This window comes from Martes martes, assembly GCF_963455335.1.
Source record: "Martes martes genome assembly, chromosome: 1".
NCBI classification, from domain to species: domain Eukaryota; kingdom Metazoa; phylum Chordata; class Mammalia; order Carnivora; family Mustelidae; genus Martes; species Martes martes.
This window is the reverse complement of record NC_137888.1, coordinates 116794918-116816272: the sequence shown is the minus strand read 5'-3', so window position 1 is coordinate 116816272 and position 21355 is coordinate 116794918. Positions and strand designations below refer to the sequence as shown.

Genomic DNA, 21355 nt, shown 5'->3' with positions numbered 1-21355 from the left:
TGGCATTTATACATATTATGAAATGATCACCATAATAAGTCTAGTTACCATCTGTCACCATATAGTTAATATAATATTATTATCTATATTCCCTGTGCTGTACATTACAACGCTTGAGTTATTTTATAACTGGAAGTTTCTACCTCTTCATCTTCACCATTTTGCCCACCCCTCAGTACCACTTTCCTCTGGTGTGTGATAGCTATAGGTTTTAAAATTTTAATTTAGTTTAATTTTATTTTTAGAGAGAGAGAGAGATTGTCTGTGTGCACACGCAAGCATGGTCAGAGAGGGGGCAGGCAGAGGGAGAGGGAGAGAGAGAATCCTAAACAGACTCCATGCCCAGTGTGGAGTCCAGTGTGGGGCTCGATCCCATGATCCTGAGATCATGACCTGGGCCGAAATCAAGAGTCCGGTGTTTAACAGACTGAGCCACCCAGGAGACCTAGGATTTAAAAAAAAAATCAAGCTGAGGAAGTTTCTGTCTATTCTAAGAATTTGGGTGTTTGAATTTGTCAAGTTTCTTCTGCAACTATTGGTATAATCATATGATTTTTCTTCTTTATTCTGTTGATGTGATAGATTACATTAATTGATTTTTGAGTGTTGAATCAGTCTTGCATACCTGGAATAAATGCCACTTGGCCATGGTGTGTAATTCCTTTTATTCATTGTCGGATTTTATTTGCTAATGTTTTGTTGAAGATTTTTGCCTCTATGTTCATGAGAGATCTTGCTGTATAATTTTTTTCTTTATTTTTTTTTCTGGTTTTGGTTTTAGGGTAATGCTGGCCTCCTAGAATGAGTTAGGAGGTATTCCTTCTGCTTCAGTCTTCTGAAAGAGATTATAGAGAACTGGTAGAATTTCTTCCTGAAATGTTTGGTAGAATTCACCTGTGAATCCATTTGGGCTGTGTGCTTAATTCTTGTTAAATGAATGTTAGGATTAGGGATGCCTGGGTCAGTTAAGCATCCCAGGGTCCTGCATGGAGCTCCTTGCTCAGCAGGGAGTCTGCTTCTCCCCTGCTTGAGCTCTCCTGCTCTCTCTCTGACAAATAAATATAACCTGTAAGAAGAACTTTAAAAAAAAAAATGAACGCTAGGATTAAATAAATGTGCGTGTGTGTGTGTGTGTGTGTGTGTGATTTAAGTAGGCTCCACACCCAACATGGGGCTTGAACTCATGACCCAAAATCAAGAGTTTCATGCTCTACCAACTTAGCCAGCCAGGCGCCCTAAATAAATGTGGTTTTCTATGGAGACTTGATTATCCTTTGGGACAGCTGAGGGTAAAGCCACAACCTTACACATATGGGAGGGTCTTTGTCTACTGGGAGTAGTCATTCTCTCTGAAATCCAGACAGTTAGGAGTCTCTGCTCAGGTCAGAGATCATGTTTCTCCTGAGCTTCCTCCCACACCACCTGCTCACCTTCGAGAGTGAGGCTGAGCACCGGGTTCTTATCATGGGACCTGCTTTCCAACCCTATGGCCACACTTGTTTGGACCAGTGATGAACAGTTGACATAAGCTGGGCTAATCAGAGTCCCCCTTCAGGCAGTTGGGACTTAGGACCAAGAGCCAGCTACTCAGTTTCTGCATAGAGTTGGAATTAAGTTATTCTAGACCCAGGAGTTGTGGACCAGTTTTTTGTTGGACTTGTTAACACCAGAGAGGTGTCAAGTTCTGTAGGCTAGGAGAGAAGATGAGGTGGAAACTGGTCAGGTTGCTGGGAATGGGCAGAGTGGGGCCAACGGACTGCGGGGTAGAGAGGCTCAGAAGACTCTAGTGGGTTTCTGGAAGGGACAGAGAAAATATATTAGGGATTGGGTACTCCAGGTCAAAGGAAGGGGTGGGTGGCATGCTTCTCAGATTGGTTCTTGGAAAAGAAGCTGGAATGGTTTAATCCCTCCTCTGGGGAGCACAGACAGTGGGGACAAGAACCAGATAGGTAAAGGCACTGTGTATTTATCCTTTTGGAACTGAGGGACAGAGACCAGCAAAGCAGCGAGGGTTCCTGGGTGAGTCTAGGCTACTCCATATGGGGGCCTCAGAAGACCAGGCTTTGGCTTGTGTTTCTTTCCCTGGGAAGGGGAAGAAAATGATGTGTGGAGGCTGAAGCAAGGATCCGCCTGGGTTGGAGCAAAAAGCCTCCCCACAGAGAGTAACTGTGGGCTGAAGGGGGCCTGGGTTGAACCCACCTTGGCTCCTCCACTCCCCGTGCCTAACCGTTCAGCCACCAGAGGAAAATCCCAAGTGGACCCCATGGCTTTGGGAACACAAAAAGTCTGAAGGATTTTACTGTAATAGACTTTAATTAGAAGTAAACTGGAGGGTTGGTTTTTTGGTTTTTTTTTTTTAATACAAATGGTTTTTAACTTAGAGTCATCACTCCATTCTTAACTCTGATGTGTGTGTGTTTGTGCATCAGCGTCCTTCTTGTGGGTACATTTGTGAGAGAATCCATCCTTTAACTAGGTGATCTTTATGACCCCTTCCTGTCTGTCCCAGGGTCTACTGACAAGGTGTGGTCGTATCTTTATTATTATTCATTCCCTTGAAGAATCCCGAGTCACCTTCAAGCACCTTCTTCTTTCCAGTCTCCACAAAGGAACAGCGTGGCCGGCAGGTGTGGGGGTGAGGCTGGGTGGGTCCTGAGGTATCCTAGGCCGCTGCTGCCCCTTTGGGGCCAGGCCTCAACTTTCTGAGTCCAGGGGGTAGGAGTAGTGGTTCCCGCCGTAGCACCAGAAGCGCAGGACCACAAACACCACGGCCCCAAGCAGCAGGAGGAAGCCCAGGGCTCCAAAGAGGATTCCAAAGAAGGCATGGAGCTTCATGCCCAGGTGCTCACAGCGCTCTCCCCAGGGCGTGTAGATGGAGAAGGGCACACAGCTGCGGACAGAGACAGGGACTCAGCGGCAGCGGGGAGACCCCAGGAGGTTTCCCCACAACACTCCAGGCTCCCCCCTAGGGAAGGTGGCAGGCCTGCAGGGTGGCTACCGGGTAGCGGGGGGTGGCGCGGGCCATCGCACCTGGGCGCAGCTGCACCTGGCTGGCGGGGTGGGGCCGGCTGCTGGTGAGCAGGTGCAGATAGGACCCCAGCTCCTCCCAGCCCTCCTTGGACCTGGGAGGGGAGAAGGCTTGGGGTGGGGGGATCTGGGGTTGTAGTGGACACGAGCAAAGACCCCGGGCACCGATGCGCCTCGAGGGCCCCAGGATGGCACTGCCCTTCTCCTCCTTAGCTGGCCTGTAGACTCAGTGCGCTCCCCTCACAGGAGGCCCTCAGCTGATGAATCATGGGGTCCTAAGACGCCTGTTTGAGAGGGCCTCCCCCGATGGGTGTTCCTAACGAATGGCAGGGCCGGGCCTCGACACAAAGCAGTGTGTGCCTTTCCCACAAGGAGACAGCAGAATGTTCACTCCAGAAGCCAAATCGGGTGGAAGAGTTTGCCTTTGGAACCCACATCCCCCTACCGAACTTGCCAGCTACGTGGGGCAGGTTCTTCACCTGTTTTTTTTCTCTAAAATGGCGCTAATGCCTACCCAGTGGCTAAGTTTGAGTTTCAGAGATAATGTAGCATCTTTATTCTCCACACAGAGTAAGCACTCACCTGTCTTTTCCATGATCCCGTCTCTCTCTGTTGTAAAGGAAGCTCTGCCCTAACTTTGAGACCCCACAAGGGACCGTCTCATTTTGGGGCCCCTTGCAGTATCTCTGCCCGGCTGGAGTCCACCAGCTCGGCTCCTCCTGCCCTCTCCCTGACTCACGTGCAGCGGGGCCCTTGGGGCAGGTGCTGGCACTGGCCTCCATGCTCACAGTAGCCGTCACTGCACGGGGACACACAGGTGAGGCCACTCTGGGGACTGTAGACCAGTTTGTAGTCCTTGTAGCTGCTGCAGTTGAAGTAATTCTTCAGCACGCTCACATTCACTGCCAGGAAGGACACGGGTGAGTGGGCAGAGCAATTGGTAACCCCAAATCGATACCTCTCTCATCAAGGTTTCTATTCTCGGGCATTTACCCTGAGGAACCACTGGAAAAGCACACCAATGCATACGTTTATGGAAGTCCGGAGAAGCACGGTGTATAGTAGTACGGGTCTAATAGGCGGGATTGCGTTAAATAAGGGATATTTTACAACCGGTAAGCACCATGGGGTGGAAAATGCATTGGTTAAGAGCATGTGCTTTGAAGTAAACCAGACCCAAGCTGAAATTCAAACTCTACTACTAACTAGTTGTGTGCTTTGGGGGAAATTCCTTAACTCCTTCAGCTTCAGTTTCCTTATCTTTAAAAGGAAATGATAATCTTAGGACCTACCTTGCTGTGAATTCTAAAGGACGGAATATATACTAGTGTATTCATTACATTGCCTAACACAGTGAGCACTCAATACACGGTCACTATGGGTATAACATTCTGTTTAAAATACAGCACACTAGGGGCGCCTGAGTGGTGCAGTTGGCTAAGCGTCCGACTCTCGATTTTGGATCAGGTCATGATCTCAGGGTCCTGAGATCGAGCCCCTCATCAAGCTCAGTGCACAACCTGCTTGAGATTCTCTCCCTCTCCCTCTGTTGCTCCCCACTCTTGCTCACTCTCTAAAATAAATAAATAAATCTTAAAATAAAATATAACACACTATATTAAAATGTATGATAAAATAGTATATCAAATGGGAATACATACACAATACAAAAAATAATATGTTCACAATTGCTTAAGTAATGAGGTTATCAAACAATAGATACTACTGATCCCCTCCCCCTTTTTTTGGTGGGCAACAAAGCAGTTTGTTGAGCCTTAGTACAAAGCTCCTGAAGAGGGAGGGGACCCAAGAGGGTTGCCCTACTTGATCCCTTTATTATAAAAAATATTGGTATGTGTGGAGATTCCTATGCATAGAAGAACATTCAGAAGGCTATGTGCAAAAATGGACTTGCCTTTGGGGATTGGAAATACAGGTGATTTTTTCTTTTCTTTTTGTTAATTTGTGTTTCCTCAAGTTTATACAAGAAACATATTGTGCTTATATAATAAAAATTATTGGGGGGTTTTGGGTTGTTTTCTTTAACAAAAGGCATAGTCAGGTCTGGCTTGGTTGTTCCCTTATCCCCACCCCTAACGCCTTACCGCACATACACAAAGTAGTTGGAGGATTGTACATTGTTGCCCCGAGGAGGGAGGAGGCACAGCCTAGGTCTGAGCAGAAGCTCTTGCTTGGTCCCACCCTCCAGTCACACAGCGGCTTCTGTTGGGTTTGGCGTGGTCACTGACCTATTCTCTGCCTCACTCCCCAAATAGGGTAGTCTATTCCCTTCCTTCTCTGGTGTGCTTACCAACTGATCTCATTCTTGTTCCAGGATAATCAGGGACCATCCCAGCTAAAGGGGACCTCAGAAATCCCATCTCATTTTCCAGATGTGGGGGTGTTAAGTCTTGGGTTGGGGATGACTTTTGCCCAGGGTTGTACCTTTCAAGGAGAGGAAATCTCTTGGCCAGGTCCCTTGGCCAGGTCTCCAGCCTTCTACTTAATATCCTCTAGCTGGAGGGCAAAGGCAAAAGGGATGTCCCTGTTTATGTTTATAAAGTGCAGTGGTATTTTAACAAAATCATTAACAATTTTATTAAAAGAAAGAAAGCCATCAGCAGTGATGGTCAGGAAGGTGGCCATTAGAGTCACAGCTCAGTGAAACTGTCTCCCTGGGCATTCATCAAGCAGGATTTCGTGCTCCCGCTCTTGAACCTAGAAAGCTGGTGGGCTCAAATATTTAACAATCTCTCTCAAAAATCACCAACAGAAAACCTAAATTACTTCCTTCTGGCTTATCTGAAAACCATTCCACCATGGGTTGCATGGGCTGAAGATCTGTGATAGCCTTCCCCGTGTACCTCCTCCTTCAGTTCTCCCTGTGACCATCCCCCAGGACAGCGACTCACAAGCTAACAAACTCTCCACATCTTCCCTGGAGATGGGGTGGAAGTTCACATCGGTCCTGGGCCCCTTGCTTCTGTTCCGCAGCCTCCACGAGGCCTGGGGTAAGAACGCCACCGCCACTGCCTCCAGCAGCTGGGTGTTGAGGAAGTCGATGACAGGACCGTGAGGGAGGTACTGGAACTCCGAGATGACCCTCCAGCGTCTGAGTAAACTTCCGGATGCTGGCACTGTCTCAGAATCACTGTGTGGGAGGGGTACAGTGAGGCACGAAGGGTGGAAGTGGAGGGATGAGACCTGGGGACCCGGTGGGGACAGTCCCACTTACCTTGGTACCACTTCACTGTTCCGGAGAAAGGCCCGCACATTCAGGTTGCGCAATCTATAGGCCACCTAGGGCAGAGGATAGGGGTGGGGAAGCAGGAGTGAGGCCCAGTCCAAGGAGGAGACCCCTTCCAATGTACTGTGGTTATTTATCCCCTCCTGGCTCCTTCTTTGCACATGAGCACCAGGACCAGTAGAATGCTTCTCATCCCGTTCTGCAGCCCCACACCCCAGCCTAGCCTGCTGACCAGCATGGGTCCCTGCTCAGTCAGAGTTCATTGGTGAGTGAAGGACTTGGCCTACCTTCCTGTGTCCCGTGACAAGGGGGGAATCTGAAATGAATGGTCCCTACATTTGCCCCTGTTCCCTGGTTCACCCACTCATTCTCTCCCCACACGGATAGTGAGGACTGATTATGTGTAGCCAGACCCTGGGGATGGTCAGGAGCTGGGGGGCGGGGTCAATAGGCGAGCGACAGCAGACTTTACCTCATGGAGTGTAGAGTGCTGTGACAAAAGCAGTAGTAATAATACTTCTTATTATAATTTTTGAACACTTGTATTTTAGACACTGTGGTGAGTTCTTTACATACATTATCATTTAAACCTTGACACAGCCCACAGACATAGGTACTATTATTATTTCTGCTTTGTGGATGAGACAGCAAATTATGTGTCTCGTGATTACATCTGCTCTAAGGAATGGTAGAGCAAGGATTTGAACCTGGGTGTGTAGGATTCAAGAGCCTCAGTAATTCAACTACTGTGTGACTTTGCCTGTGGTTGAGGAATGGACAAGGGCCTAGGAACCAAGAAGAGAGAGCTGCTGGTTCCCTCTGGGAAGTCTGGGAAGGCTTTCTGGAAGTGAAATGCCTTTTTGTGTTTCTACCATACGATACCCCAGTGCAGGTCTCTAAGAACACTTAGAAGGAGAGGCTGGGGGTACTTGGCCCCCCTAGACCCTAGTCTGGTTATTCCAGTCCTCTTGGAGATCTCTGTCCTGGGGCTTCCTGCTTTCCTCACCCCCAGGCTTCACCAGGGCAGGAAGATCCGGCCTCCTCTGGCAACTGAATCTAGAGGGATGGCTAGCTGCAGAACACATCAGTGAGGGCTAAGACTCTGCCCTCAACTGGCCGAGAGCCCCCTCCCCCATCCAGAGCCGGCCTGCACACTGACCGAGGCATTGACATCTGTCACAGAGGCATTTTCTTCTTCACTGACCCAGAGCTGGATGATTCTTAAGGGAAGGTCTGGAAATGGGAGAAGCAGATTCACAATAACCTCACGGTTTACATAGACTCACCCGAGAAGGTCATTGGGCCAAGTTAGGGAGACGGACCCATCCTATGGTGACAGAAAGTCACCAGAGGAATCAGGAGAAAGGGCTGAGTCTGCTGACCCTCACCCTAGGGCCCTTCCGACTGTGGTCAAGGTTTCTGACTCTTGACTCTCTGGGCCATGAGGCCACCTCCAGTCTTTCCTAAAGTGCACTGCTGAGGCCTGGGACTCGTGCTGTGGCAGCTGCCCCCCTCCTGACTCCCCTTCTCCTCCCACTGCCACCCGCTTCCAGAGCTGGAAACTTTGGCCCACCTGAGAGAGATCTGAGGTTCTGCCCTGTGAGCTGGAGGAACCGAGCTCTGCTCCCCCACCCAGGTCCCTCGTCTCCCCTCAGGGTGAGAGAATTGTAGAGGCAGAAGGCATCTAGAGGTACCTTGATGGAGGGTTGGAGTGAAGTTGTTCCCGGCCACGAAGCAACGGGTGTCTGTGAATGCCGGGGGGCAGGTGCAAACGGGCTGGCAGCCCAGTGCCTGGGAGACATAGCAGTGTCCCTGATTGTAACAGTAATTCACAGGGCAGGACTTGTCCTGACAGAGGGGAGAGGTCTCCAGAGCTGTGGAGGGAGCAAGGGGTGGGGTCAGCAGACCAGGTGAGGCAGCTGTTGGGGGGCCCCAGCCCACAGAAACTCCTTCTAGGATGGGCTTGGTTTCTTTCTCCCCAAAGCTCACTCAGTCCACATTCTGCTTCTGAGTTGCTCTGAACCCCGAACTATCCTTCCCCCTTTTCCAGAAAGTTCCTCGGCTGAGAGAACGGCACATCTGCTTTCTGAACTTCCATTCCTTCTTCTGCCTTATATTCTACCCGCTCTGGCCTCTCAGAAGACACGGGAGCCTCTAGAATTCCTCCTAGCACTGTAGGGGGCTTAGTGAAGGTCTCCCAGTGATTACCCTCAGCAGGACTCCAGTGGCTCAGAGGTCAAGGAACAGGGGATGGGAGGAAGACTCAAAAAGAGGACTCACCCTTGCCACCAGATGCCCGTGGCAGCCCCCTAGATGTCCCAACTGAGATGTGGAGATGCTGAGCTTTGTGTCTCTGAAGATACACAAGGACCCTGAGAGCCCCAGCTTGCCTCTGGCTCCCGGGCTGCTGCTGGAAGTCTGCTTTGCCCTCCCCCGCCCCCCACCAGCCCATCTTCAGTCTCTTGCCCTGGGTTTCCCCCATCAGGACCTCAGCTTGCCCCACCCTCGCCACTCCCCCGGGGAGTGCACAATCTCTTCTCCTTCAGGCTCACACCTCCCTGGACATCCTGACCTCCTTACCATAGCCAACTGTATTGAGTATTCTAAACACTTGCCGGAAAAGGGAGAGAAATGGTTTGCCCCATGCCCCAGGCCCTGCTGGCATCCACTGTCACCAGAGCCTCCTCCTGCCGGAGCCCTGTCCCCAGCTCACCTGCACAGTGACGTCCATCCCCAGTCAGGTGTGGAGGGCAGGCCTCGCAGCCCTTCCCAGGAATGCACTGCACACTCTCGAAGCAAGGCTCCTCACAGAGGTTCTTGGAGCGTTCGCAGTAGTGGCCAAAGGTGTTCCTGTCACACTTGCAGCTGGCCACCTGGAACGGGTTGCTGATTACCGGGTAGCCAGGAGGCTGGACCACTGAAGGCTTCTGGGTGTTTCTGTACTGACCCCTCTGGTCTGAGAACCCACAGACCTCGAGTCCTTGTCTTAATTCTACCAACATCTACTGAGCACCTTCTTGACCAGGCTGTGGTCCTGTATATCCTTGCCAAGCCCACTGGGCCTCCCCCGGCCTTTCCTCCCTCCACACCCCTACCCCCGGCCCCTCCACCTGGTGCCAGCCCTGGGATCTCAGCCACACCATATCTCCTTGCCGGAAGCCCTTTTTAGAGTAGGACAGGGGTTAAATAAATACTCTACCATCCCTTGAAAACTGGATCTTACAGAAGCTCAGTTTCCTGCTCCATCTTCCCTTGCTGCCTCCTCAACCAAGAAGGCAGAACCACACTGCTAAGCACTGTGAGAACACACAGTAACCGGAAGAATGGCGCAGGCAGGTACCGAGTCCCCAAACCTTGTCCAGCCCCCTGGCCTCTCTATTCTGACACCCCTATGGAGATGACTCTAGAAATCTCCCTGAAATGCAACCCACCCCCAACACTTTCTACTTCCAAGACCGGATATTTTGGGATACTTAAAATGATATATTGATTTTAATCTGTTTCTCACAGTTAGAACCTTAATTCCCATCTTCTACCCCCGGGCTTCTCTACCTCTACCCCATTCAAGTAGGAATTCTTTGCTCATTCTTGAGGAGAAGGCTGTGTGTAAGGGCTGAAGGGGATGGTGGGGTACTGCCAGGCAGACACTTTCCTTTATGGCTCCTGCTTTACAATCCAAACAAAATAAGAAAAACAAAACAAAATTTTAAAAAAAGAAAGGGGGCAAGATTCATAGACTGAGGCCAGCTGTCTTGGTTAAGACTTGTATAAATAAAGATTTTCTCCAAAATGAAGAGATCCTTCTTTTGGCTGGAAGGAGACAGTAAAAGAGAAAACAAAGGGGTTTGGGCTCGTCATGCCCCTCTCTTCCCAACACCATAATGAAGAGACCCCAGAGAGAAATGGCTGTGTGGTACTTCTGGGCAGATGGGAACTTGGGTTTTCTGTGTCTGAGCGGGGCACAGAAGCCAGAGAGCACCTCCCTGGGACCAAAGAGGAGGGAACATGGAACCTGTGACCTGTGTAGTCTCATGCCCAGGGACCACAACGATGCCTTTCTGCCCCTACCTCTCCATGCCTTGTTCTAGAACCATGGAACTGTCTGGGGTGGGGGGAGGAGGGGCAGTGCCTGAGTGACTCAGTCGATTAAGCACCCAGCGCTTGATTTCGGTTCAGGTCATGATCTCAGGGTTGTGAGATCGAGGCCCCGGTTGGACTCCCTGATCAGCAGGGAGTCTGCTTGAGTTTCTTTTTCTGTCCCTCTGCTCCTCCGCCAACTTGCTTTCTCTCTCTCTCAAATAAATAAATGAGTCTTTAGAACTGTGAAGCTGGGAACCCCTGGGGAGTTTTAAAGGATACTGAGGTAGATGTTTCCTGTAAACCTGGCAGAATGGGAGCTAGGAGATAAAAAACCTGAAATTGGTGTTGACACTCCTTGCCTACCACAGCTCCCAACACACCCGTTACCACAGTGGGACTGAAGTATGACATCCCTTCAGTTCCCACTGCCTTTCCCCTCAACAAGGAGACCTCCCTCCCCTGCTCCTCCCAACACTCACCTCCAGGGAGGAACCGCCCACCCGGCTGGTCAGATTGTATACACACTGGCTCTCTTTCCAGCAGGCACAGACCACTGTCTTTGGCTGGAGTACAGATGACAAGTTGTCTTCGACGTTTCTTGCTAGAATTTCCAGAGCAAATGGTTCCAACGACTTTGGCGTCCATAGCAATGTCCCATTCTCTGCCCCAGGGAAGACAAGACCATGGAGAGCTGGGAGCCTTGACTGTTGTGCGGTCTGACACATCCTGGCATCTGACAGCCCGAGTGCTGATGCTGGCCTTCCCACACCTCTCTCAGATCACCCCTCAAATGTCATCAGGCTTTTCCTCAAGCTAGGCTGGTTTCCTGGAATGATCCCGGTCATGCGCCAAGCTGGAGGTAGCATGAGCCCCACTAAGTGATTGTAGGGTGGGACTCCATACGGAGGAAGGCAGTTGCCCCCTGAAGAAACCCCAAAGGGCAACCATGCCTGTGCCTGCCTCAGGCTGGGACATCCAGGAGGGACAGAGAATAAGGCCATAAACCTAGGATCTTCCTGCCCCTGCTCCAGGCTACACTGCACATGAAACTGGTTTCCCCTTCCCGGCAGCCCCATCCCTTGCCCTGATTTCTTGCCCACCCATCGCACTTTGTAGACCTTTGACACCAGACTACAGTGAAAACATTGCTACATATCAGTAAGGACTCTTCTGATCCAAACCTGTCTTACTTACAGTGTCCAAGAAAATAAGCAAGTGTCCTTAACACAGAGGTTTGAGAGTTGTTGGTAGTAGGGGACAGATAAGAGTAACTTCCGGGCTGTCCCTCTGCAGGAGAGGAGCCCAGGGGAGAAGGAAAATCTCCTGATGCCATTGGTTAGCACCGGGGAGGGTGCCCACAAAGAAGTCCTTCTAACTCACAAAGAGAATGAGGCAGAGGGGGGTGCTCTGAGCTTTAAGTAAGGTCCCCGATGGCTTTGGTTTAGCAAAGATCAGTCACTAGCATAATCGGTGCTCGCCACAGAAGTTAGTTGCATCCTGTGGGCTTTGACTTTTTGACCCAGATCGTGGTTATAGGACTGGGGGTCGCCACACCATTACTGACAGGGAGAATGAGGCTTTGCTTGGTCCCAGCTCGGAAAAGCCACAAGGACAGATAAAGTTAGGCAAACATGGTTGGCCAACATAAAAATAATGAGAAACATACCGGATGAAGGTATTTGTATCTTTAAACCCTGTTCCACTTTATATCCTTCTTTTAAGAGATTTGAAAATGCTGTAGATTAGTATTTTTTAAATTGTTATACTTTATTCTAATAATTTGGTGATTGCATAAAGCTGGCTAAAGATGATTGCATGTCATTGGATTTGAGGTGAAATGACCTTTGAATCACTTGTATGGGCCCCGAAGCAGCATAGCTAGCTGGCCAGATTGCCAGAAGGCCGTCACTGTGATTCACTGGGGACACCTATCTGAATCAGAGGGCTTGTTCTCAGAAATGCTGGTCCTGGTTATAACGATGGAAAAGTGCCATGAAGTTCCCCAGCGTGTAATGATGCCAAATTACCTCCAGCTTGACTCTGACCTCGTCCCTTCCTCCTGCAGCCAAGAGCTCTTACCAAAGATCCTGAAGTCAGTGCTGCTGTTCCTCAGAGTGAATGTGACGTTCTTAGAGTGGCTGGTGTACTGAATCCGCGTGGTCTGCCCCATGTGGGCTTCCACCACATGTTGACCCTTGATAGAGGGTGGGTACTTATCTGAAACACAAAGAGGGGATTCGGGGTTTGGGGCAAGACACTTTCTTGCCTCACAGGCCTCCTCTCTCTTTGTCTAGTCTTTGGTCTGTGTGAGGCGTTCTCAGGGCTCTGATCCACCTCTGGAAGCAGGAATTATTCTGTGTACCTGCCTTCAGATCTCTGTAGAGGGGGACAGGGTTCTATTTAGCTTCTCTTTCTCTTCCCCCCCAAGATGGGGTCAGGTCAAGTTCCTTCCTAATCAGAGTGCTATGCTGGGCATGGTATAATGTGAATCAGAGACTAGGGCCATTCAGACCACCACAGAGTTTTCCCATTGGGAGAGGGCTGGAAATGGTCAGGCTAATCTCCAGATGGGCTAATTTCCAGATGTCAGGAAATAGAGGAATACAGTGGAAATGCTATTTCCATGTCATTATTCATTCATTCGTTCAGTCACTTAACACCTTTATTGAGCGCCTACTATATATGGCTGTCTCTGTTCTAGGTAGTGAGGACACAGCAGGAAACAAATAATAAAAATAGATACCTGTGAAAGTTAGAAAATACGCTAGATAGTTGTAAGTGCTAAGGAGGAAAAACAAAGCAGGGAAGGTGAACAGGAAGTATGGGTGAATGTGAAATTTTAGACAGGCTAGCCAAGAAAGGCATTGCTGAGAAGCGATTCGATTTGCACAGAGCCTTGAAGGGGGTGAGGGGTGAGCGTGGGGCTGGTCTGGAGGAAGGGTGTTGGGCAGAGAACAGCGTGTGTAGAGTCTGGAGTCAGGAGTGAGCCTGGTGGGTTTGAAGAACGCAGAGAAGCCAGTGGGGCTGAAGTAGAGGAAGAGTTTGACTGCTACTGGGGTCATGTTGGAAAGGGCTTTGAAAGTCATCACAGAGTGAGCTGGGGAGTCGTGGGAGGAATAACAGAGCGAAAGAATCTGTTAATTTTTTTGAATGTGCAGCTTGAAGGAATGTCATGAAGGGGGGGTGCTCCTCATCTGCCAGCTGACCCCGCCAACGCCTCCCTCCGCTTCATGCCACTTACTGAGGGTGGTGTTCATCTGCTGGTATCTTCTGAAGAGCGTCTTCGTGCTCAGGCCGGTGCTTGTGTTTCTTGTGGCCAGGCTGTCGTAGATGCACTGTTCGTCTCCACCACACTCGGAGACCAGCTTGTTATCCGAGGTTTCGTTTCCCCTCCATTGGGAAAAGAAGACAGGGGTGAAGTTGGAAGGCAGGTGGTCATCTCTCTTGCCAAGGAGACTTGTGTCACTGATTTCCCCTATAACATATGGAGGCAATGGCAGGGGGAGCAGGGATGGGTCTCCAGTTATGATTTTGGCCGTGTCCACACCTTACCCTCACTCTACACGCCTTGGGGTGAGGGAGGGGGATGCGGAGGGAGGGAGTGACTTCTGGCTTTTGAGGCTGCAAATCCCTACTCTAGTGAGTGAGGGCCACCACTGCCCTTGTCTTCTCTTCCAGGAAAAGAAACACAGCTGAGATGGGGTTGGAGGGGAAAAATCTGGGGGGCCCCAGAATCCTCAGCATTTCCTTCCGGCCTTTCCACCTCTCCCTCACAAAGGATGGAGGTCTGGTTCCCACAGGCTGAGGGAGGCAATGCTTCCTTCATCCCAGCTCGGCCGCATCTGCCCCGAGGACTCTGAGGCCCAGACTTACAGGTCATTCCGTATTGAAAAAGCAACTCCTCGGTGCTATTGCAGGGAATGGTGGAGCCGTTGGGCATCCTGAAGTCATCATCTGGATTGTCATTCCAGACTCCTGAGGGTCAGAGTAGGAGGTCGGCCACCCAGGGTCTGTGGCTCTCCCCTTCCCTGGGGAGCATCCAGTGGGGGCACACTCAGGGTATGACGGGGAGGAGGGGGCCTGGGAAGCCTCTTCCAGTTGTGCTTGTTCTCGGTTCGGTCCTTTTGGCGGGGGGCAGGGAAGACAGTACCTCATAGCCCGTCCCTCTGTCTCAGAGATGGAGGAGGGGGAAATGGAGGAAGAAGGGAGGGGAAGTAGGGCTGGAGGCAGGGAACGGGCAGCTGCTGGCTCTACCTTCCTCAGAGCCCATCCTCAAAGCCCCCTCAGCTGTCCTGGAACCGGAGATTTATGATGACAAAAAGTGAGGCTGAAAGCAAGCTAAAGAGAGCCCTCGTCCCTCCCCACCTCTGCACAGCCTCAGGGTTCTGTTCCCAGGAGGCCGAGGAAGAGCAGCTCAGCCTGGGACACCCACAGGCCAACTGGACTGGCAGCTGCCTGTGGTCTGGGGCCCCCGCTCTTTCTGCTGCCGCTGCCTCAGACTCGGAATCCTGCCTGCTTCTCACCCAGGAGGCCTTCTGTGCGGTTTCGATACTCCTCCGGGAGACCGCAGGAGGCATGGAGGATGTTGGAGAGGGCAATCACTGAGATGGTCACGGTCCCATCGAAGGTGGCTGACACCAGCGAGCCATTGCGGGTCACAATGATGCCAGTGGTGTTGAACATCTCCCGGTCTGGAAGGTTGGGAGACAGAAGAGGAAGAAACCAGCATTGGAACCCTGTGGGCCCAAGACTTGGCAGTAGTGAAGGGTCAAGGTGCAGAGGGGAGACTCCAAGAGCAGTGAGGGGGGTGGCCTTGGGATACCTTCTCCGGTGGCCCAGAGCCAAACTCACAGGACACCCCCTCCTTCCTGGGGACTAGAGATGGGCACGAGGCTATCACTGCCCTGGAGGAAGGAGAGATGTGAGGAGGGAAAGCCCAATGCCTGACTCCTAGGTGAAGAAGCCACCCAGGCCCAGCTGCTGAAAGAAGAGAGGGTGAAGCGGGGTTGCTGACCTCCTCCCTGCCCTCCCCGCCCCATGCCCCTGCCTCTGTGCTGCTCCCGGGCACTGGGCGCCCCGGGCAAAAGGGGGCTGACGGCTGCTCCCAGCCTACCTTCTGGGTCTTCATGGTTAGTCTCAAATGTCACAGTCTGGTTATTGACCTGCACGTGGATTGTGTCATTGGGCTCAAGGAGCCATCGGACCTGGATGGGAATTGGAGGGGGTCTAAGCCTGACCTGCAGGTGGGCCCAGAAGCTGAGAAAGAAGGCTGCGAGAGTTTGGACTCGAGCCCCGGAGGAAGAGGGAGGTAGAGGGATCACGAGGTTGTGCTAGCTCAGGGCTTAGAGGGCTCAGCAGGGGCCGGGCTGGAGCTCCCTGGTGTCAGCTACCTTTGAAGGGACTGTGACCATCTCAGTGACAGCCCTCTCCAACATTTCTCAGATAATCTCATTTAAATCTCACAAGAGCCCTGTGAGGTAGGTAATTTTACTCTCCCCATTTTGCTACAAGAAAACTGAGTCACTGCGAGTTCCGTCATTTCTTCGGGATCACATGACTGACGGAGCTCTGACCCGAATCCCACTGTCTCTAGGGTTGACTCTTGAACCACTGCACTGGCCAGACATGTCCTCCCTCCCTACTGTCCTATCCCCTTCCTCCTTCTTCCTCTCCTCCTTGGGGCCCCTGCCTCACTTACTGTGATGGGGTTCAGTTGGCTGGTGTCATATTTAGCTGCAAAGGCAACGAAGTTGGTGGCCTGGGCAGAGCCGGTCTGGGCGGTGCGGCCCTGCAGCAGAAACGAGGAGTTTCCATCCCAGGCCCGGACCAGCTGGAAGTCCCCCAGCCCATTGAAGGTGAAGTTGGCACCATCCAAGGTGCTGATGTGAGGGTCCCCAAACATCCAGGCTGGAAGAAAGGAAGAGACCACAATGGCACGACTGGCCAGGGAAGAGTCTGGGATTCCCCCACTGCGTCCAGACTGACTGAAGCCTGGGAGATGTTCATGGAGTAGAGAACCATCCCCAGAGGCCCTCTTTCACTTTTGTGCCTCTGCCAAATTCACATCATTATCCCCGCCCCCCGACCCCTTCCCCAACGCCAGGTACAAAGCCCCTGCTTGCCTCCGGCCACACACTAGACCGTTTCCACTTGGTGGCCATGGCCCTGCCCCAGGAAGCTTGCTGTCCCTCCCCAGTGACCCGGGCTCAGCCCTGTGGGGCCCCAGCAGCCTCACCGGGCCGCGGGGGCCGGTACCCAGCACAGCCGATGCGTGGCCGCCTTTGGTGGTACAGGGCACAGAAGGATGGCTTGTCGTTCCAGCGGCAGCACCAGTCCCATGGCTCCAGCTCCTGGTCTGGGGGAAAGAGTGGCATGTGGGAGGGAGACAGAGCCTGGTGGAAGGTTTGGCGAGGCAGGATGACACGGGAATCGAGCACAACTTGGAGCAGATCCTGCCCTGCTCCATGGCCTTGGACCATTGACCATCACTGTCTCCCTTGTAGGCTTGCCAGAGCTGTGTGTTCAGCAGAGCCCCAGAGGTGTACCCGGGGGGCTCGGGGTTGTGTCCCAAGGGCTTTCTCTTCCGAAGGGTGGGGCTGAGTGCCCCTGGGAGGCCGTGACTGATGGTCTGGGGAACCATGGGAGCTGCTGTGATTGTCAGAGGTAGCAGGGTGGCTGGGGACAGAGGGGGGAGCCACAGTACCCTAGTCCCCCAACCCTGTGCTCTCTAGCTCCTCTGGAGGGTCTCTGTGGGAGGTGACAGTCAGCGGATCTGGACCCAGAGGGACAAGGTCAGACTCGGTCCCCTCTCCTTCCCTGGAGAGAAGTCTCCACTCTTGTCTGGGGCTAGGGAGCCAAGTGAAGATGGGGCGAGAGGCACTGCATCATAAATCCCCAGGAGGTCAGCTGGAAGGGATGTTGGAATCTTCCCAACCTTACAAGATCAGGAAATTAGTGGCCAGAGAGGGGAGGCAGCTGGGAGGGAATGGGGACAAAAGGCTTCTTTCTTCAGGTCCCACTGCTTGGCTGGGAGCCCAGGCCTGGTCTCTGACGGAGAAGAGTAGAGAGAGCTTCAGAGAAGGCGGGGGATGAGATCTCTGCAGACACACGTACCAAATTGCCAAGGAGCATGCACTGTCCAGCCCTGGAGGAGCTCGCCCCAGGGCCCGTAGCGGCAGCACACGCCCCCGCGCCAGGAAGAGAAGCTGCACAGCTGCCTGCCGCCGAGGCCCCACCAGCCTGTGACAAGGACAGACGTGCTCAGGCCCAGAGGTCTGGAGAGAGGGGTAGGGGCGGGTATGGGGTGGGGGGTTCGGGTGGGGGGGCGAAGGGGTCCTAGAAAGGATAGGTCAGGTACGAGCAGAGGGTTGGTGGGTGGGCTTATGGGATTCTTGGGATGACCCAGGAGACAGGAAGGGGGCATCACCCGTGCTGATGGGCTGGAATCGTAAGTCCCATAGTCCCTGCTGCCAAGAGCAAGGGCAGGAGATCTGGTTCCAGCCCCATGTGGGCCCCCGAGGCTGTCTCTTCAACCACTGCAGGCACCGGAGACGGTAGTTGGGCCTTTCTTCCCCGTGTAGGCTATAGACCTGCAGGCCCCGGACGCCTAGAGCAGCAAAGGAAGGAGGGGTTATCCCAGGGCCTCGGGCCACAAGCTCTCTGCTTTAGCAGCCTAACTCATCAATACACCTTCCTCATGCCACCACCGCGGCACCCCCCCGACTCTGGACAGCAACTCCAAGGAAGGGACACAGTTCAGACTGGCCCCTTTTATGAGACATCCAGAGGCCCTTAAAACTTGGATCTTAGAGGGAAACCCTGGGACGAGTGCTGGGCAGAGCGGACTCACCTGCATGCACTCAGAGCCAAACCCCAGCCCTGAGCTTCCGTCCACCAATCTTCCAACCCTCCCATCTGCCCTCTGAACTCCAGTGCCTTCCCATCTCCCCAAAAAAGTCCTTCCTCATGCATCCTTTATCTCACTAAGGGGTGCCACCAGCCACCAGCTCAGACCTTGGCTTTCATCCCCGACCCTCCCCCTCCCCCAGCACAGACTGCCAAAGTAGCCAGAACAGCAGCCAGCTGGGGGCTTGCTCCAGCACCATGAGGCTGAGGAAGCATCCTCTGGGCCCGGAAGCCATCCTCAGAAGGGACAAGTAACTGGGAGAAGAAACCCTGCCAGGGGCTTGAATTTAAGCTTTAACTGTAGGTTACATACTGCCCACCCCAAAAGCCAGGAATGAGAAGGGGCCTCCAGAGTCCAATAAGACACAACATGATATAATGTATTAGATTTTTGACCCTGTTCCCACACAAAAGAAGAAATTGTCAAGATAACTACAATTTGTTAAGGTTTTGAAAAAATAATTATTTTATCTTCTCTACAATGTCCTGATATCATGGGAAACAAATCAGATATTCTTCCCCAACACACACACACACACACACACACACACACACACAATTGTACTGTGCCCTCTAGGTCACAAGAAGATGCATCTTGATAGAATGGCCCAGAATCTGACAGGGATGTTCTCTCCACAAGATGGCACCCACGGTTTGACATAGCTTCCATGTACCAAAAGTTCTTGTCCCAGAGCAAAGAGAAGTAGATTTATGCTTCACAATCTACATGGCTGATTTCCAATGCTAAACTGTCCTACATTCAACTCACATTTTGGGAACTATAATCTCTGTCCTGTTGGGGCCTCTGGACAACAGATTGAGTCATGTCCCATGGAGCCTCCTGATACAGAAGCCCTGGCCTTCTTAACAGAGTGAGAGCTCCTTGAGAGCAAACATAGTCAGTCTTTTTCCTTTTTTTTCTCTGCCTCCTTCCTATTCCTGCACTCTTAGCACACAGCAGGTGCTCAATAAATGATGACTGGCTGAATGCCAGATTTCTGTATCTCCCCCCAGTAGATTGCCTGCGGGGCTCTCATCTGGGTTCTTATTCCAGCCCTGGGACAGGACACTTGGACCTAACGGCCTATTCATATCCCCACCTCCTGGCACAGCCCTGTCCCCACTTCCAGGATCTGGTCCCCCACTGAGAGACCTGGCTTTGGCTCATCCCAGGGAGGAGACATAGTCCCGGCTGGGACTGCGCTGTGTGACGGCACAGAAGGTACCAGATGCACTTGGGTAGTGCCAAGTCCTGATTGCACTTGTGGGTCAGATTGTGTGGGGGATGCCCTGGGGCAGTGGAGATGCTAGAGGGCTGCCTCTCTAGGACTCTCATAACTCCTGGAGTTGAGGACAGAGAGGATTGGAGTCCAGCTCGTGTGTGAAGAAGTGACGCTTTTACCTGAGTTGGAATTCAGGAATTGGTCTGGTAGATACTTCTGCCACAGTGGCTGGGATGTCAGTGGGCTGTTTTCAAAATGCCCGTCTCCACTGCAGGCAAAGGGAAAAAATCGCATGCCTCCGTCACACATGGGGTCTTTCCTCTGGGTCTAGTTGTACATTTATGCCACCAGTGGGACAGATCGTCACTCAGTGTGGGTAGTCATTAGATACCAGTCATTACACAGTCAGTTCATCAGGCAGCCGGCATCTCTGACTCCCAGCAACAAGCCGGAGAGGGCAGAGATGGGGGGGCGCAAAGGGAAGGAAGGCTCTGATTTATTCTATAGCTGACCGCTGACTTCGAGAAGTGTGCATAAGGCGGGGTGTGCACACAACAGGGTTCAGGCCTTCTGATGAGTTTCCCTTCAATGGGGGGATTGGACAGAGGGCTGGGGAGGGGACCGGACGTCGTGATGCTAAGAGCCAGTCTCTGCCTCTGAGCAGTGACTCCTGACTTTCCTCCTCTCTGCCACAGGATAGGTGAGGCACACGGGTGGGACACCCTCCGTGCGCTACTCAGGAGGGTGGGCAATCCCTAGCTGGTGGAATAATTCTACTTCTTCTTTCTCTTTCACAGCACATCAAAAAGCAAGGGAAAGCAATGGAATTATAGGGGAAACCCTGAACACCATCCAAGAGAATTTGCATCAATGACCAATAACACATCATGTGACCTTTACAACTGATTGCACACATCAGCATCTGGAAATAGTGGTTGAGAACTGTTGTCAGAGACCGAGTCACCTTCACACACAGGAATCCATGGCCCCGTCCATGGCTCCCTCCCTCTACTCTCTGTCTTTCCCACTGACCCCACATAAGCTGTTGGTTCCCCTAGATGAGGGACTAATGCTCAGCCCAACAGAATTCAGGAAGGCAGATTTCAGCCTCAAATATCTGGGTGCAAGTTCCTGCTTTGCCACTTCCAACTCTGTGACTTTGGGCAAATTACTGAACTATTTTTACCTCCGTTTTCTTACCTGTAGAATGGGTAGTAAAGAGTATCTCCTTCATGGGTTGTGATAATTAGATAAAATAATGCATATTAAGTAGTTTGTGTAATAAATGTTGGCTGGTATTACTATGATACTTGAGAGGTCAAGAGGGGTTGGCTAATGTCAGTAGAAATCAGAGAGGTCAAAGCTCTGGGAATTATCATGAAGCCTGGGGATTGGGTTGGGAAAGAGAATGGCAGGTGAATGGGCATCTTTTAATTTGAAACAGCAAGAAGTGGGAGCTGGAGTTGGTGTGAGTCAGAAACATCAGCAAGAAGGATTCACAGCCTGTACTGGGAGGATTAGAAGTGGGTGTGCAGCCAAAATCCTGCCCTGGACCACTTCCTGTATCTGCTCAGTGCTGACTGCCCATCCCCGTCCTACCTGGAGAAGCCCATGAGGACCAGGTTGCCTGGGCGCTGGCTCACATCCCACTGCATGCCGCCATTTTGGTAAAGAAACAGGGCATAGGACCTGCTCCCATCCGTGGAAAGGATGGCCTGGTAGGTGTTGGTCTGGAGGTCGGTTGGAGACAAACATAGGGTTGCCTGCAAGAGATCTGGGGTCTCCTCCCTGGTGTCCCATCACCCTCCGCACCACCCTACCCGGACACACACATCATCTTTTCCTGACCTCCCCAGAAAATGTTTGGGATGGT

At 52.0% G+C, this 21355-nt stretch overlaps 1 protein-coding gene across 1 annotated transcript in view; it reads right to left on the bottom strand.

The window, feature by feature from the left end:
- Positions 1-2694: 2694 nt before the first annotated feature.
- MUC4 (mucin 4, cell surface associated) overlaps positions 2695-21355 on the bottom strand; it is a gene marked incomplete at both ends in the record, with an annotated part of 53862 nt that continues 35201 nt past the window's right edge. The window contains 19 exons of the mRNA XM_080806228.1: positions 2695-2890; positions 3767-3929; positions 5940-6178; positions 6263-6327; positions 7434-7507; positions 7969-8148; positions 8988-9147; positions 10834-11015; positions 12434-12571; positions 13596-13829; positions 14228-14329; positions 14878-15045; positions 15468-15558; positions 16053-16261; positions 16590-16709; positions 17468-17593; positions 17781-17960; positions 19662-19750; positions 21082-21212. Coding sequence (XP_080662354.1) covers positions 2695-2890; positions 3767-3929; positions 5940-6178; positions 6263-6327; positions 7434-7507; positions 7969-8148; positions 8988-9147; positions 10834-11015; positions 12434-12571; positions 13596-13829; positions 14228-14329; positions 14878-15045; positions 15468-15558; positions 16053-16261; positions 16590-16709; positions 17468-17593; positions 17781-17960; positions 19662-19750; positions 21082-21212 — 2847 coding nt within the window. The remainder of the gene's footprint in view (positions 2891-3766; positions 3930-5939; positions 6179-6262; positions 6328-7433; positions 7508-7968; positions 8149-8987; positions 9148-10833; positions 11016-12433; positions 12572-13595; positions 13830-14227; positions 14330-14877; positions 15046-15467; positions 15559-16052; positions 16262-16589; positions 16710-17467; positions 17594-17780; positions 17961-19661; positions 19751-21081; positions 21213-21355) is intronic.